Source organism: Mobula hypostoma, chromosome 23 (genome assembly GCF_963921235.1).
Source record: "Mobula hypostoma chromosome 23, sMobHyp1.1, whole genome shotgun sequence".
In the NCBI taxonomy this organism is placed as follows: Eukaryota; Metazoa; Chordata; class Chondrichthyes; order Myliobatiformes; family Myliobatidae; genus Mobula; species Mobula hypostoma.
This window is the reverse complement of record NC_086119.1, coordinates 47,732,354-47,750,943: the sequence shown is the minus strand read 5'-3', so window position 1 is coordinate 47,750,943 and position 18,590 is coordinate 47,732,354. Positions and strand designations below refer to the sequence as shown.

The 18,590-nt window shown below is 38.8% G+C and overlaps 1 protein-coding gene across 2 annotated transcripts in view; it reads left to right on the top strand.

Annotated features, from left to right (window-relative positions):
* The window catches only part of ap2b1 (adaptor related protein complex 2 subunit beta 1), a 275,766-nt gene that overhangs the window by 206,455 nt on the left and 50,721 nt on the right, over positions 1–18,590 (top strand). For both annotated transcript variants that reach the window (XM_063031461.1, XM_063031460.1), the window contains one exon: positions 10,736–10,822. In XM_063031461.1, the coding sequence (XP_062887531.1) occupies positions 10,736–10,822 (87 nt within the window). The remainder of the gene's footprint in view (positions 1–10,735; positions 10,823–18,590) is intronic.

Sequence of the window (18,590 nt, the reverse complement as noted above, 5' to 3'; positions counted from 1 at the left end):
GCTTACCTCACCGAAGCCCGTTTTTGTGGAAGCTTGATTGAGCCAAAGCCTGTCGCTTCTACTCTCGCCACTGGTCCACTCCTGACAATGGCCATGGGCTCAATGGAATAAGTTTCAGCCAGGATGGTTTTGTGTTTGCAAAGAATGTCCTTTTAAAAAGTTGAAAGTAAATTTTATTATCGAAGTACATATATGTCACAATGTACAACCCTGAGATTCATTTTCTTTTTGGCATTCTCAACAAATCTATAGAGTAGTAACTTTAACAGGAGCAATAAAAGACTGCCCAACTCATTCAACCAGAGTGCAAAAGATAGCAATAAATAACATGGGATGAATAATAAAAAAAAATAAAAATAAATAAAAAAAAAGAAGAATCCTTGAAAGTGAGACATTGGTTGTGGGAAAATTTGTGCCCAGCTCAATAGGGCAGCCTACTCCATGCAAAAGAACTTAGTGATAATTTGACTGTGGGGCAAACAGACTATGTAATCAATCACATTTAACAGTAATGTAGAAGCTTAATTGTGAAACTCAAATACCACATTAGTAGTTCCGTCTTTTGATATTTAAATTCACCATAGCCAGGCAATCTAAATGTATTCATTTCTGATTGCAGTTTTCCAAGTGGAAAGATTTTCAAAATGTAAATTTCTATCTGATTAAGATTAAACCATAGTGACAAAAGCACAGTGATTAAATTGTTAGTGCAGGTCCAAAAAGAAAATTACCTATTAGTTTTGTAGTACTGTATCTGCACTGTAAGTATGTATGAAAAAAGCATAAACCTCTAAATTTATAGCAAAAGGTAATATATTTCTTTATTTTTAATATTCTTGAATAACTTGATTTCCATACTTCAACCAAAAGTTCATTATAGAATCCTGTCTTGTGTTGTTAGGTGTTGTTTGGATTGATCAGTGAATGTAACAGTTCATTAGGGTGTAACTCAGCAATTTAACATACCCAACTAAAATTGTACTGGAATACTATTCCAAATTCATTTTAATTTAAGAAAAACATTACCAAGCAAACTTATTTTTTCAGGATTTAGTAGCAGTGAATTGACTGTGCATGTCTGGTGTGTAGCACAATTCCAAATGAGATGAAGATATTAAAATTGCAAACATATTCCTGTTTGGTAAGCTTCATTAGAGAGATGAGTAACTTTCATGTAGTCACAAAGCATGATATGAGATCAGCATGATGCAAATTTTAAAAAATTAAAGTGCATATTATAAAATTTGTAAATAATATTGAAGACTAAACTGAATTCATCACCTTTTATTTTGTGATGGGCTGCATCTTGCATATATCAGATTGCCAAAATTACTGTGGGGGTGGGAGCTGACTGTTAGGTCTTTTCCTGTCTGCAGATATGGTGGCTGTGTTGTTGTCAAACTTGAGAGTCTTCAAATTATTCTTTTATGTCTATCTCACAGTTCAGTGGTAACATACCCAACTCTTCATTTCTTGTGCTTAAAATGGGAGCATACTTTCATCAGATATTTTAAGCATGAGAAAATGTATTGGAGGTTATTTATTTTATGGCATGCAGATATTGCAGGCATTGTTGCCTTCTTGAACCGGTACTAAGACCTGACAATGATTACGAGAGGCAATATATTTCTAAATCATGATGGTATGTGACTAGCAGTTGATTCTATGGACAGTGGTCTCGTGTATCTCTCCTTTTCAGTAGTAGAAGTTGTTTTTGAAATGTGCTCCTGAAGTAGCCTCTTAAATACCTGTGGTGCATGCTGCGCCCGAGGTGAAGTGAAAGAATATTTAATGCAGTGAGTAGAATCTAATGTTTAATGTGGTCAGTAAGGTGATAGAAATTGTGCAGACGTCAGACTGGGACAGGGTGGGCAGTGGAAAACAAATAGCCTTATTGTTGTGGGACCAGCTTACTTGCATTCAAATCCACACTGATTACTGGGGGAAGCTTGTTTCATCTTGCATATTCCCCTGATAGGGAGCTAATTAAATTGTTTGCTTGTCGTGATGGTGTTGAGTTTGAGTGTTTCTGCAGCACCTTAATTGGATAAAACTATCCAAGAGTGAGTCAGTACTACAAAGTGCATTAAACTTCTGCTCAATTAAAATGTTCTATCCTTTAGATCAGTGCCTTGGAGCTTGGAGAAGCAATATCTGACCTCAGTTTGCTATTTACTGTTGCATGGATCTTAGCAATAAGAAATCAACCATTCAGCCTAGTTGGTCCATGCTGGTACTAGTGCTTCATACAATCTGATCCAGCCTGCTTCACCTAACTCCTTTAATGTATCCATCTCCTTCATTTACTTGTTTTCCCTTAAATGGAAATATGCTAGTCACCTAAAGTTTCCTCAACATTGAGTTCCATGTTGTAACCAGACTAACTTTCTCCTGAATTTTCTTATGCGTATGTTGTGGCCTGTGGGTCTTTGTTTTGGCTTTTGCTGAGGAAAAAAAATCTGCTTTCAATTAACACACACAAAATGCTGTAGGAACTCAGCAGGCTAGGCAGCATCCATGGAAAAAAGCACAGTTGACATTTCAGGCCAAAATGTCAACTGCTTTTTTTCCATGGATGCTGCCTGGCCTGCTAAGTTCCTACAGCATTTTATGTGTGTTGCTCGGATTTCCAGCACCTGCAGATTTTCTCTCGTTTGTGATCTGCTTTCAATTGGCTTATTTTTCTGCAGAAAGATTTCCGGTCTGCTTGCCTTTCCTAATGGATAGAGGGAGAAATTCAGAAGCACCTAAATAGACCATTTATTAGCAATTATGCACATTTGTTTAATTGATTTTAGTTGAGCCAGAGTGTAGATCTGGTGTTCAGCAGGCAAGTACAATTAGTGGCCGGTACATTTGCGTATGTTTTATAGTAGGGCAAAATCAAAATTCTTGTCCATAAGCTTTCAATCTGCTGACATCTGGATTTCCACCACCTCTGTGCATCTCCTATTTCAATAATACAAGGTAAACAGTGTGATTTGTTAGCTTCATACGGATGAAGCAATCAAAAGGTTTTTGAGGTCTCAAGTCTCAAAGGCATCCCAATGACAGCAGTGACTTTTTGTGAACCCCTGAAGTTCTTTTACTCAGCTTGATGGCTTCAATTGTACGTGGTCAAATACTCATTCGAGAGAAAGAAGAATGGAACAGTAATAATCGTGACAACCCAGTACTCCACCAAGAGGAAAGGTTAGGACCTAGATGCTGTGATCAAATATTTGCCTGTGATTTAACTCTTTAATGGTTATCTTTCCTTTATCTTCTGGGTTAAGGCTTTTGATTAGCAGATTTGGGGCAAGGCCAGCAGGCATTGGTAAACCCATGAGGAATGGGATGGGTTTATCACATTCACTAAAATCTCAAAATCTTGGTTTGCCATCACTTCTGCATCAAGGTAATAGCCAAGTTAACATCCTACTCTTCCACTGAAGCCTAACACAAAGAGCTGGTCTTCAGATTTGACAAGGCCTTCCAAATTCAGAATGGAGTTCAGCATTTTTAGGTTATCAAGCGTTCGGTTTTTTTTAAGTTTCAGATTTCCTACATCTAGAGTGTTTCCTCTTGTAATCCGATCTATTTCAACTTCTCCCATTTATATTTGCTTACCTGCTGAGTACTTATATTTCCTGCTCTTATTTCACAATTAAAGCATCCACAGTAATTTGTTTTTGCACAGATCTGAAAAGTCTTTGCCCTACAGGAAGCAAATCCTTGCAAAGGGATGTATCTCCTCAGTAACATCACTTATTTACAAAGTCCAGCGCTGAGGACCTTGTGTGAAGCTTGCTGAGACAGATGAGGCTAATGAAGCATTTTTTCAGTTACTATACCCTCTGTCCCAGTAATCTAGTTTACAGCCAACTGTCAGAACTTGACATTTTGGGTTTAATGGGCAAATCACTGTTGTAATTTTGTGCTGCTGTTACTGCACTAACAATTCAATCCTCTACTTATGAATCTAAGACATGAAGTTTTAAGAAGTATTTCTTGCCCTTAAGTATCTAATATTAGAAAATAACCAACTGTTTTGCCAGCTCCATTCAGAAATAACAGACATTTCTGGTTAATGCACTGTAATTACAGCTTACAAAGAAGTAAGGACACAATTATTATTTCTGGTTAGCCATCCTCGCTTATTTTAATATACTGTTATGGTCTTGTAAGCTGTCACATTATCCTTCAATTCCTTTGGCAAGCCAGTACCAAGCACCAACACACAAATGTTCAGGGACCTTTCTAGCCCAGCATAGTTGTTTGTTATCTACACTAGAATAGTATTTATTCTGACAGGTCGGATTACAGTGTTATTATGGTAATAATGTTCTTGCCTCCCTGTTTCTTGCTGAGATAACTGAGTTCTTTTACTCATCTTGATGGCTCCAATTGCACATGGTCAAATACTCATTCGAGAGAGAGAAAATTTGCAACAGAAATAATCATTCCTCTGGTTAATTCTAAAAGTGTGCAGAAGCATATTTTGGACTTGTGGATAACATCAAACAAAATACTATTCACATCTCATTAATAATGTCTTCTACCAACTTTGTGTTTGTTTATTATGCTGGCTTTGCATATTGCATGAATCATTTTGCCATTTACAAAACATGATTTGTGAGTTCCGAATCATTTTGATACATTTATGTGCAGTTTATATTGCTAATTTTCTACTGAGTTTTCTTTTCCTTGGGTCTCTGACTGTAGGAGTGTTGCTCACTGCCATGTGTATCTTCAGTTTATTTCCTCGACAGCCATTCCAGGAAATGATCTAGGCAATATGTAGCGATATTTGCTATGATCGTGACAACGTCACAGGTCAGCCTCAACTTGCCCGGATTTATCAAATGTCCTGGGAAATCACCAAGATGAGGACTTTTCATTTTCCCTTCCTTAATCTTATATGGAATCTTAATCTTATAATCTTAGACCTGTATGGAAAACCATGGTCACCAACGTCCGCATGGGATATGGTACCTAGACAGACAGACAATCTTAATACAGTGAGGCCAGTTGCAGGGTCTTTCATGCATCCAGCTTCAAATTCAGTTTTTTAGATTTCCCAAGAATGATGGAGCTTCAGAAAACCTGATGTGAAAGTGTAACTCAGATAGTTCTGTGCCAACACAAAATGCTATAGTGGACTGGAGCTTGTTCTTCAAATGATATTTTGAAAGCATCATTACAAGATGAGTTCAGAAGTTGAATTTATCTAGAAGTTGGCTGGGATATTATAGGGCTGCTGTCCATGTGTTCTCTGAGCCACAGCAATTCTGGTATGCTTAATGAGTACTGTGCATTAGTATAATAATAGCAGCCACATAAAATGTCTTGACTCATGTTATCATGCAATGTGCTTTGTTTTGCGAACATTCAGTCGGTTGGCTGGTACATAACCATTTCACACTTCACTTGAAATATCCCTCGACCCTTTCAGCCAACATGTTGCCTCTATTCATGTCAATGCAAGCATAAATGTTTTCTTGTACATCCTGATGTCATTACATTTCTGCAGCCACATCTGCCTTGTTGCTGAGCACCATAAAGGACCTTGTAAAACATTTTGATTATTAACAGCAAATCTCTTTACTCTTCATTGATTTCAAAGATACTAGGTTTTGATCTATAGTTGATGTGCAGTCTAAACCATATCAGGATATTCTTTAGCAAACTGGCTCCAAATGGAGAATGAAGGAAAACTGTCATTGTCATCTCGCACAAATATTTTAGTTTATTATTGGTGTGCTTACTTTATTTTTCCATTAGGGATTGAAAGGATGTCACAATTCACTGTTGATGCACAAAACGGACCGCCTAAATTGACTTTAATTTTAAGCAGTTTACTCAGGCTATTGGGGAAGAAGAAGAAGGTGAAAATAAAACACAAAATTAACTTGTGGAGCAGTATCCTTATTTTAGAAAAGCAGTACATAATTTGGAGCAAACGAGAAAATCTGAGATGCTGGAAATCCGAGCAACACACAAAAAATGCTGGAGGAACTCAGCAGGCCAGGCAGCATCTGAGGAAAAGAGTACAGTTAATGTTTCGGGCCAAAACCCTTCAGCAGACCTCAATGTGGAGCAAACCATTTATCTATTCTATTTTTCCGATGTGTATTCTCTTAAGTATTGGTCATATAATCTTCACTGAATAGAATGAAGAATTACCCAGAGTCCCATGACAGTTCCTTCGTTCAATAAAGTCATTTGACCTCAATGACAGTTTTTGTTCGGATTTTTATGACTTCTCATCCGCATAAAGTCCAAAAATCTGTCTTGTGTTACAATAGCTAAGTATCTATAGTTCTCTAAGGTAAATGATTCCAAAGATTATATATTGAATTGAATTTAACTTGTATTGAATTGACTTTATTTCTTACATCCTTCACAAAAATGAGTAAAAATATTTGTTATGTCTCCGTCTGAATGTGCACTGTGTGAATTATAGTTATTTGTAATGAATAGTATGTGCAGTAAGATATACAACAGAACAGTCAATATAGCTTAGAAATACAATTGTGTCAGTGTGAATTAAACAGTCTGATGGCCTGGCGGAAGATGCTGTCCTGGAGGCCGTTGGTACTGGCTTTAATGCTGTGGTACCATTTCCCAGATGGTAGCAGTTTGTGGTTGGGTGACTCGGGTCCCCAATGTCCCTCAGGCCCTTTTTACATTCCTGTCACTGTAAATGTCCTGTAGAGTAGGAAGTTCACATCCACAGATGCGCTGGGCTGTCTGCACCACTCTCTGCAGAGCCCTGTGATTGAGGGAAGTACGGTTCCCATACTAGGCAGTGATACAGTCAGTCAGGATGCTCTCAACTGTACCCCTGTAGAAAGTCCTTAGGATTTGGGGACTCATGCTGAACAACTTCAACCGTTTGAGGTGAAAGAGGTGCTGTTGTGCTCTTTTCACAACACAGCCAGTATGTATAGACCAAGTGAGGTCCTCGGTGATGTGTATATTGAGGAACTTAAAGCTGTTCACCCTCTCAACCCCAAATCCATTGATGACAATAGAGTGAGCCTGTCTCCATTCCTTCTGTAGTCCACAACCAACTCCTTTGTGTTTGTGATATTGAAGGAGAGATTGTTTTCTTGACACCACTCTGTCAAGGTGATGACTCCTCTGTAGGCTGCCTCATTATTATTTGAGATAAGGCCAATCAATAATCAATATAGTATCATCTGCAAATGTAATTAGCCAATTGGAGCTGTGGGTGGCGACACAGTCATGGGTGTACAGAGAGTAAAAGAGGAGGCTCAGGATACAGCACTGGGGGTGCTCCTGGGTTGAGGGGCAGAGATGAGGAAGCCCACTCTTACCACCTGCCAGCGATCTGACGGGATCCAGCTGCACAAAGCAGGGTGAAGGCTGAGGTCTCTGAGCTTCTTGTCAAGCCTGGAGGGAATTAATGGTGTTGAATGCTGAACTGTAGTCCAAGAACAGCATTCTCACATAAGCATCCCTCCTCTCCAGATGTGTAAGGACAGTATGAAGGGCTGTGGCTATTGCGTCATCTGGCGATTGGTTGTATCGGTAGGTAAATTGTAAGGGGTCCAGTGTGGGTGGTAACATGCTGCAGATCTAGTCCCTGACCAACCTCTCAAAGCATTTGTTTGTTATTGAGGTGAGTGTGACAGGATGCCAGTCGTTCAGACATGTTACCTTGGTCTCTTTAGGTGCAGGGACAATGGTAGATGTTTTGAAGCAGGAGAGAACGCTACACTGAGAGAGGGAGAGATTAAAAATGTCTGCAAACACTCCAGCCATTTGTGCCACGCACATTCTGAGTTCTCGCCCTGGGATGCCGTCAGTTAACAAACTAAAGAGCGAAGAAATTTCTCAACACTAGATAATTTCTCATTTTTTCAAACTTTGCAATATTCTGGCCCAATTTGCATAATTCATTTTCTCGTGAGACTATCCCTTCATTCTGAGATTCTATTGTGAACTTATGGGGCAAATATCTCCTTAAGTAAGGACAGCAAAAGTGTGTAGCATATTCTCAAGTGGCTTCACCAAAACTCCATAAAATAGTACAAAGATATTTGTACATTTATACTCCATACCCCCATAACCATGGCTGACGTTTCATTTGTTTTCCTGATTACTCAGTTCTTTTGCTCCTCCTGCAGATGTAACCTTGCCTGTTTATTATTTCCAGCTTCTCCAGTTTTTATTTAAGGTCCAATATTCTTATACAAGAAAGAAGGGGATACATCAGGTTATCTTCTACCTTAGGGTAGGAGAGCTTTCTATAAATGATGCAAGACCGTTGATAGAGTCATAGAGTACTACAGCGCAGAAACAGGCCCTTTGGCCCATTTAGTCCATGCTGGACTATTCTGCCAGATCCCATTGACCCACACCTAACCATAGCCCTCCATACGTACCCCACTTCCATGCACTCATCTAATTTTCTCGCAGATATTGCAATCAAGCCTGCAGCCACCACTCCACACATGTACCATTCTCTGAGTGAGGAAGATCTGTATCAGGGGAGCCGTAGGACATCTAGTTGACCTTTTCCAGGGGCTGAGGGAGCTGAGCAAGTGTGATCAGAAGTGTCCCACTCAGAGTGGGCAACCAGCCCTGCGACACCAGTTCGACTTCCCACAGGAGGCACAGTGGACATCGATGAGAGTAAGCATACAACAGCCGCTTACCTCAGTGATAAGAGGGGACCAACAATAAATGCTGCCTTGCCTACAATACCCATGTCCCAAAAATAAAAAGAAAAGAAAGCTCCATCCTCCTTTTGTTTTTCCTCGTAGGTGTGCATTTCTATATGAATTGTTTTTTCCTTAAAAACGGAGATTTGTGCCCACTTGTATAAGAAGATCCAGATTTCAGTGGTAATTAGTATTCATTGGTTTTGTATCATTTATGTCCTTCTCTCCCACCTTACGGAGAGGACATATCCCCATTGTTTTGCATTCTCTTTACCCTACTCATTACCATATCTCACCTACCTTTGGTCTATTAGCAATTTAAATGCAAAATCCCTCCATTCCAACTCATTAACATAAATTCTAACTGGTTAATATGTATCATCTTTTGATGTACAACAAACTAGAGAAAATTTGGAGCTTATTTTCAAAACATCATTACAATAAACTTTTTTAAAAGAAATTGCAGGAATTTATTTCATGGAGTGTGTGTAACACTTTGGATTAATCACATCTGTCTCATTAGGTGGCTAATTAATTACTTGTATTTTAGACATCATAGAACTGCTGAATTGCAGTAATTTTCACCAGAGATGTTATTTTCTGACATTCAGGGGATGTTTATATTTTGTTGGAGCCCTGGTATCTGCAGGGGACTCATTGGGTTTAACTTTTCTACTTTTTTACTGGTCCCTTCAATCCTACCTGTGGCTATAAGTCTGGGACCAAAATATTTTTTTTCATTTGCTGTACATGGGGGACTGACTTTACCTTTTATATTAGTAAAGTTGAATAACTGTAATTCAGCAATAAACCATTAATGTAAGTAAGATGGCTCTTAAGCATTTAAAATGAATTTTTTTTCCCATCATCTTTCAATGTACTTCACTGGGCAAGCTGCATCTGTAGCAAGAATTTCTCATTTTATTGCTGTTCTAACCATTGTGGAGTTTACTTTTAATGGGTATGTTTGTAGGCAGGCTACTGTATAGCAACAGGAATGTGAAATGCTGTGAAGATATATTTTACTCTTGTTTGTATCAAATAGATATCCATTCTATATTAAAGATTAAGTAAGTCTCTGCTGACCTTGGTCCCTTACTTCCCTTCTCTGCTCTCTTCCAGCAACCCCTACATCAGTCTTCAATAAAAGTCTCACAGGATGACATTAAGTCTAGTTAGTCTAGATAGGCTTTTCCATTAACAAATGAAGTCATTACAACAAACCATGTAAGGATTCTAACCATTTATCAGTTTTGGGTGCCTTTGTTAGTTCATTATTCTCTTGTCCATTTTAATGGTGGATTGATTACTGATTTTGTCAGAGTGGGTGCAGATCCGTGGTTGTATTGTATTATTATTTAACAGGGCATACAGACTTTTTCAACAGCTGTCATTTTAGTCATTGTTAGTTCTGCCTGGACATCCATCAAGGTTAATGACTTTCCCAAGTCCAGAATGGAGAGATGATAGTGGTCCATGCACTCCAACAATAAAACTAATTTCAAACTCCTTCAAATAATTATTTAAAAGAAGAATAGCTGTGATTAAGAGGGATTTAATTTGCCAAGGAGCAATTGAGTAATGTCACAAATTGGCGCATTGTCATTCTCCTGAGTTTAATTTGTACCAGTTTGATGTGACAAGAACAACCTTTCCATGGGAAGAATAAGAGGTTCATTAAATAATCTTTCAGGCACCTTGCCAAGCTTCCTTGTAACATAAAAGCCCAAGCAAATTTCTTAGTCTCCAAAGTCTTTGTAACACGTGTGTAAGAATGGATATTGGATTATTACAGGTGCTCTTCAGAGATTGAGAATGGCCTCCTCCCTCTTTAAGGTATATTCATCTGCACCTTTGACAGTATGAGATGAATGTTTCTTTAGCCTCTCAACTTTGAAACTCCTTGTTGCTGCCCCTGGGTTTTAAAAATGGAGGTCAGCTCAGTGACAATTTTAGAATAGATATCATTCAATTTCAATGCAAAATGTGCCTAAGCTAAATTTAAGTTCGAGTTAGTGTTGATAGCATTTGTTCGTAATTATTTTTTTCTCTTTCTTATCTAGAGCGTCAGGTCTTCCTTGCTACATGGAAGGATATCCCCAATGAAAATGAACTCCAGTTTCAAGTTAAAGACTGCCACTTAAATGCAGGTAACAGTTTTCATGAAGTGCTTTGATTGCAGCCAAGTTCATGGCATGAAAGGTGGAAACTGTTTCTGTTATATATAGAAAATGTTACTCTCTGGTATACACAAAAAATGTTTTCTATTTGAAGTCCCAAACCATTAATGCAAATGCTAACTGATTTCTCCACACAAAATTATGATGCCTGTGTTAGTATAGCAGGCTTATAAATGCTTTGCATTTATTACAAGCTATATTAGAATAATATAGGAAAGATTATCCCGAGCATCAAGTTACTTGGCCAAGATTATCTACAGTACAAACTTCTCAAGGCAGTTGTGTTGAGATTAAGTTGTAAAGTATCTGATACCTGAACTTGTACTCCTTAATCACAGCTGCAGTGAGATCTACATTAAAATTAAATTTGTTAGGGTTTATTAGGTGTAAATGTCAACTCGTGTTGGTCTGTTTTTCATAATTTTATTTAGGTGCACATTTTGGAACAGATGTTAATGGATAGAAAATTTCTGGTATTGTCTTTTGAGAATTGCATTAATTCATTATAATTTCACAGATGCTGGTGCATAATTGTTATTTTTTTGTTTCTGATATCTAGGGTACTAAGCAATGGATCACCTGTTCAACAGTACTGTCATTGAAAGTATTTAGTGCTTTGTGGGCAAACAAATCTGCCAGGCTTGTTTAATATGGAGTAATTTTGTGGGATTTCCTGTAGTTTCTTTCCATGAGTGTCAGAACTACACCATTGATTTTAACTTTTGACTGGGCAATAACTCTGTCAACTCAAAGGGTTGTAGACTTAGATCCCATTCCAGAGACTAACATTATCTGTCCAACGCTTCGGAGCAGTGTTGGTGGAGAACTAAGCTGTTAAGAGTTCCTAAGCTTCAAATGTGATGGTGAACATAAAAGATTCTGAAGAACTATTTGTTAGACTCAAACACCACAGATACGGGCACTTGGGCTGCAGTCGTCTCTGCAGTGCAAGTGCTAGTGTAGATACGACTAGAGTCTTTGCCATTTCCACCACCTGTCTTCCAGATTCTACCCGCACTCTAGGTGAAAAGTTTCTTCAAATCCTTTAAATCTCCTACCCCGATGTCAAAATATTTCCTCTGGTTTTATACACTTGAGTTACGAGGGGAAAAAAATTTACCCACACTCTAGGTGAACTGTTTCTTCAAAGCCCTTCTAAATCTACTACCCCGATGTTAAAATATTTCCTCTGGTTTTATACACCTCAGTTATGAGGGAAAAATGTATTACCATCTACCCTATCTACACTCCTCAATTAGGTCCCCCCACAATCATCTCTGATCCAAAGAAAACAAATTCAGTCCATTTATCTCTCTTCATAAATGAAACACTCCGTCCCTGGCTCTCCTCTGAACCTGTCCTTTGTGTGTAGTATGTTACAGTCAGAATTGCACACAGGGCTTGAAGTGTGATGTAACCTGTGTTTTATAAAGCTGTACCTTTGTCTCCTTGTTTTTGCGCGCCATCAAAATTGTTCACCGTTATTATAATTCAGAGTGGAGCAAGCAAGTTCACTCAGTTTTGCCCAATTATTATTTCAGTTGATAGAATGATAATTCTCCCAGTGTTTTAGTGGCACACTAGCTCACTGCTGCCTTTCATCTGCAACAAGCCAGGTTCAGCCATGACCCCTGGACTCTGCATTTTCCCTTCCTTCCATAGATTTTGTCTGCATGCTCTGGTTTTCTCCCACATCTCAACACATTTTGTTTTGTAGGTGATTTGATCAGAGTAAATAATTCTTGTAGGTGGGTGGTAGAATTGATGTGAATATGGAGAGAATAGTTTACAGGAAAATTAGTGAGTAGAAAAAATTACTCAGTAAACTGCCATAGACCTGGTATTTAAGTGACACCTTCCTATCATCTGTTTGTTATGTTGTGACTGTGAACGAAGTCACTGGAGAGTTACTGAAGCTTGTGGATATAGAAATCTTTTTTCAGGAAACATCATACTGGAGACACTGTTGGGAAAAAGAGGCCCCTAAACTCAAAGTGCATCGCAATTTTATTCCCTTAAGATCAATGGTAACTCAATACAGTTTCAATAGCCACAATGACATTGTTACTTCAATACTTTGGGTTGATATGGCTTCCTTTGGGCTACATATAATTTTCAAACTCCGAGATCTTCATGCCAACACCCAAGACACCCTAGATTGAATGTTAATCATCACTGTCTTTTAGCTGCATTCATGCGTATGCAGACATCTCAGGTCAATGGGATGTTTCCTGGTTTGTAATCGATCCCTGTCTGCATCTCCAAGAAGACCATTGTTCTGAGCTGCATCTAACTTCAATCTGGAATCCACATTCAAATCTGAAGACCGATTGCTTTTGAATATTAATATTTGCTATATTCCATAACTCCAAAATACACCCTAACAGTTATGTGATAGTGTTCTGTTCCTGTTTGATACATTTTGACAAAGTGTTAGATGTTAGCAACACACATCAAAGTTGCTGGTGACCGCAGCAGGCCAGGCAGCATCGGTAGGAAGAGGTGCAGTTGATGTTTCAGGCCGAGACCCTTCGTCAGGACTAACTGAAGGAAGAGTGAGTAAGGGATTTGAAAGTTGGAGGGGGAGGGGGAGATCCAAAATGATAGGAGAAGACAGGAGGGGGAGGTATGGAGCCAAGAGCTGGACAGGTGATAGGCAAAAGGGGATACGAGAGGATCATGGGACAGGAGGTCCGGGAAGAAAGACAAGTGGGGGGGGGGACCCGGAGGATGGGCAAGAGGTATATTCAGAGGGACAGAGGGAGAAAAAGGAGAGTGAGAGAAAGAATGTGTGCATAAAAATAAGTAACAGATGGGGTACGAGGGGGAGGTGGGGTCTTAGCGGAAGTTAGAGAAGTCGATGTTCATGCCATCAGGTTGGAGGTTGCCCAGACGGAATATAAGGTGTTGTTCCTCCAACCTGAGTGTGGCATCAAGTGTTAGATGTTCATCATTTTGCACTACAAGTTCAAAAGCATCATTATAATCCAACTTAATGTAATACTTAGGCAACCAGTTCTTCAATTTAAAGCATGAGAACTTTAGAGATCATTTCTATTGCAGTAAAGAGTCTTTTCTCATCACATTTGCAATAGGAGCTCCAAAGATTGCGATGGTTTGCTGCTTTGAGAGGAAATCATTCCCCATGCATTACTATAACCTTTTGAGACAAGATTGGGTTTATTGAAAATTTGCTGTGATGCTCTTTTCAAGAGGCTTGTTTTTTTCCTCTGAAAGTGTGCACTATGGCCTATTATCTGGCTCACTCAGTTTATAGATTTTTTTTTCTTTCATTTATATGTAATTCTTTGGCAAACTTTACAATATGGTCACCACATTGAAAACGTGTTGTTGTGTTGCCCACTGAATTTTGAAAGTCAGACTATTGAATCATGTATGGGATAGAATAGATTACAAACTACAAATATATATATCTTGGTTTAATGGAAAAAGAATACTGTCTGGCTTCTGAGATTTCAAATGGAACATTGAAAAAGTAGGAATTTATCTGATGAAGACTGAAGCTTTCATCAGGCCTGTGCACTTTGACCGTATTTCTTGAATTAGGCTTGCTTCCACTTTAGGTACCAACCCTCCATATTACCACCGTGAGAGAGTCCAGTTCCATCCCCACAACATCACTGGCCTTACAAATGAGTTTGTTGAGGGTAGCAGACACCAACAGAATCAACATACTCATTTGTAAGGCCAGTGATGTTGTGGGGATGGAACCGGACTCTCTCACGGTGGTGTCTGAAAAGAGGATGCTGTCTAAGTTGCATGCCATCTTGGAAAATGTCTCCCATCCACTACATAATGTACTGAGTGGGCACAGGAGTACATTCAGCCAGAGACTCATTCCACCAAGATGCAGCACAGAGCATCATAGGAAGTCATTCCTGCCTGTGGCCATCAAACTTTACAACTCCTCCCTTGGAGGGTCAGACACCCTGAGCTAATAGGCTGGTCCTGGATTTATTTCATAATCTATTGGCATAATTTACATATTACTATTTAACTATTTATGGTTCTATTACTATTTATTATTTATGGTACAACTGTAATGAAAACCAATTTCCCCCGGGATCACTAAAGTATGACTATGACTATTAAAATGAAAATTAGAAAATTTCCTATGACTTTAAGTACTTCATTAGCTGAAAGAACTAAATGCTGACACCTTTGTGTGTGGTCATGAACAAAATTGGATTACTTCTCTTTCCAAAAGCGCTCCAAAGTTCCTGCCAATAATAAATACCTTATGATTGAAAAAATAGTAACATTAGTAATAGGTCCACAAAATTCTGTTTATTGGTATTTGTCATAGGCTCACATAGGCTGTTAAATCTGGTGAAGTCTTTCAATAATTTTGACTCAGTAGACTGCTGTCATTTTCAATTACCATTGATGATTTTTTATCTAACCCAAGTTGCAGTGTAACAGACTAACAAAAGAGCAACGTCTGTGAAGCTGTGCACAGGTGCATATGAATTAGTTTGAACAAGAGAAACCAAATAAGCTATTGGGCATATTTGCTGTTCTCTTTTTATTAAAATAGGTTTCATCATGAAGCTGGGCATTCATACATTTCTGTTACTGAGTGTAATATGGGCAATTAAATGCATGAAACCTCTTGGTTGATTAGAATGATACTGCCTGGAAATCTTTTAGATTTTCACACTGTTTCAACTTAGCATATTATTTTCTTATTTCTTTGACTTTTTTCTGAATATACTTGATAACAAGAGACTTAGAATGTTATTTTTAATTTTGCTTAGGCCACCAAAAGTTGAAACGAGAAGTGTAGAATAAATAAAATTCTGGGTTCTTTTGTAAAACTTTTAAGTGTTTAGGCAAATGTAATTAGATGAAAAGGAAATATACATTTTGCTAGGGTGTAAAGGATCTGTAGTAGAATGTTGGCTTTAGTGCATGTGCAGAATGCAAGTGGAAGAAGAGGGAAAAGGTTAATGTGTGTAACCTGGCTATGTAAGAGATTGGTGTTGTTCAAGCTGGGAGCCGTGAAACGCTATTGACTGGCAGAGTCTAACATCTTACACGGATCCCAAGTTTGTCAAACCATAGTTTATTTGAAGGCTTTGATGTTTGTTTTTTTCATGATAATGGTACTGTTTTTTTTCAAAATATTTTCGGATATTAAAGTATTATCTGGCTGCTTAGAAGCCACCTTAGTGACACATACAAAATGCTGGAGGAACTGAGTAGGTCAGGCAGCATCTATGGAAATAAATAACCAGTTAACATTTCAGGCAAAGACCTTTCTTCAGGTCTGAAAAGGAAGGAAGAAAAAGCCAGAATAAGAAGGTGGGTGGAGGGGTAAATGTACAAGCTAGAAGGTCATAGGTGAAGCCAGATGAGTGGAAGAAGGGGAGAGGAAGCAATAAACTGGGAGGTGATAGGTGGATAAGATAAAGAGCTGGAGAAGCAGGAATCTGATAGGAGAGGAGAATGGACCATGAGAGAAAAGGAAGGAAGAGGGGCACCGGGGAAGTGATAAACAGGTGAGGAGAAGAGCAAAGAGGCCAGCATGGTAAATTGAAGAAGAGGGAGGGGAGAAGGAAACAAAATTACTGGAACTTATAGAAATTGATATTCATGCCATCAGGTTTGAGGCTACTCAGACTGGTATCAAGTGTTGCTCTTTCAACCTGAGAGTGGACTAGTTGTGGCAGTAGAGGACGCCATGGACCAACATATTAGAATGGGAATGAGGACTGGAGTTAAAATTCTGCTTGATGCAGCTGGAAAAAGCAATCCTCGATCTTTATTGGATCTCACCAATGTAGAGGAAGCCACTTGGGGAGCATCGGATACAGTAGATGACCCCAACAGATTTCCAGGTGAAATGTTGCCTCACCTGGAAGGACTGTTTGGGACCCGGAATGGAAGTGAGGAAGGAGGTGATTGGCCAAGTGCTGCACTCCTTACATTTGCAGGAGTAAGTGCCAGGAGGGAGATTAAAGGGGAGGGACACATGGGCAAGGGAATCATGGAGGAAGCGATCCTTGATGGGGAAATTAAGTGGTGGGGAAATAAAGATGTATTTGGTGGTAGGATCCCTATGAAGTGGTGGAAATTGCAGAGGATGATGTCCTGGCTGCAAAGGCTTGTGGGGTGGTAGGCGAGGTCAGGAAGAGCTCTATCCCTATTAGGATGGTGGGAAGATGGGGTAAAGACTGATGCCTGGGAAATGAAGATTTCCTGGACCCACTAACCCATCTTAGTGGGTTTGCTTGTCTTGTCTTCTGAAGGAAAGATGTTTCCTTTCAAAAAAAGATTTTTTAAAAATCCAGTCAGCTTCCACATGTTCTTAATATGCTGCATGCTGTCTTTGCCATAAGGATTTCCAATAGAAATTAACATTCTTTGGCTTCACTGAGTGAGAGCAGTTGAAAAAGCATCAGATTTGTTCCTCTCTACAGGGAAGTGACATGTCACTGATTTGGTTGCTATGCATCTTTTACTGTCTTGCTCTGTGTAAAAAGTAGAATTAAAAATAAAGCCATATTTGTTCTGAAATGTAATTAACACTGTGATTGTTGCAAAATCTCTAATTATAACCTTCATACTATAATTATGGAACCTGCTATCATGTTAGATCTATTACAATCATACTGTAATTAGAGCTGTTAACAAGTATTTTATGCACAAAGTGCTGGATAGATCCATTTGATGAATTACTGAGCCATGAACTTGTTGGTTTTCCTTGCCTTTAATATCATTGGCTATAATTAGTTCAGATTTGAAGGTGACCGTGAGATCACGGTTTGAGTGAGAAAGTGAATGACTGATCTAGTCAACAGGTGCTTGGAACTGTCAGTGATGCATTAAGCAAGTGATGTCACTTAGCATGATTAACAACAGATATAATGCAGGTTTGAGATTTGCACTTCTTGCATTCTACTCAGTACCATTTCTCCTCCACTTTCAATTGTTAGTTCTGCAGTCTTTGCCAGGTGGAAGGATCACAAGATATTCTTCTGAAACTGGGTTAGTGGTTTTGATTGGTATGGATTTCGTTGACAGCATCAACTGTACAGGGGCTTAGACTCCTTAGGTGGGTAAACATGCACTATCTGGAGGATTTGATCATTTATTGTGACTTCATTTTCTACCCAAGTAATTCCTTCTGCTGACTAGTCAGGTCCATGTCGGGTCTGTTTAGTGTTGCTTATGAGGCCAATGTTGTTGGACTATGCAGATAATTAGTCCATATTCTGCTGCATTTCAGTTTGAGACTTAGCTTTTGGGGAACAGTTCTCAACATTTCGAAGGATAAAAAAAAAATCACTTCTTTAGATTTCATTTTCCTCCGAGTGCTCCAGTTTCCTCACACAGTCCAAAGGTGTACTAGTTGGTAGGTTAATTGTTGATTGTAAATTGTCCCATGATTGGGCTAAGATTAAATCGGGGGATTGCAGGGCGGTGTGGCTCAAAGGGCCAGAAGGGCCTAATCAGTGTTGTATCTCAATATTGTCCTCAGATTGAGCAACTTGTTGGGAGCCTGGTATTTAATACCATTTTCAGTCCCACAGCCACAGAAAGCCTCTTTAAGCATGACAGATTACTCCATTAAAAGAACACTAGTACAAACACAGCAAAACAACTGAATTGATGACAGGAAATGAAATCTCTGTTTATTTACCTTTGTACAAAATGCAAAAGAACATGCAGTCTTGGAATTATTAGACCATTGTATAAAATTCACCAAGCGACC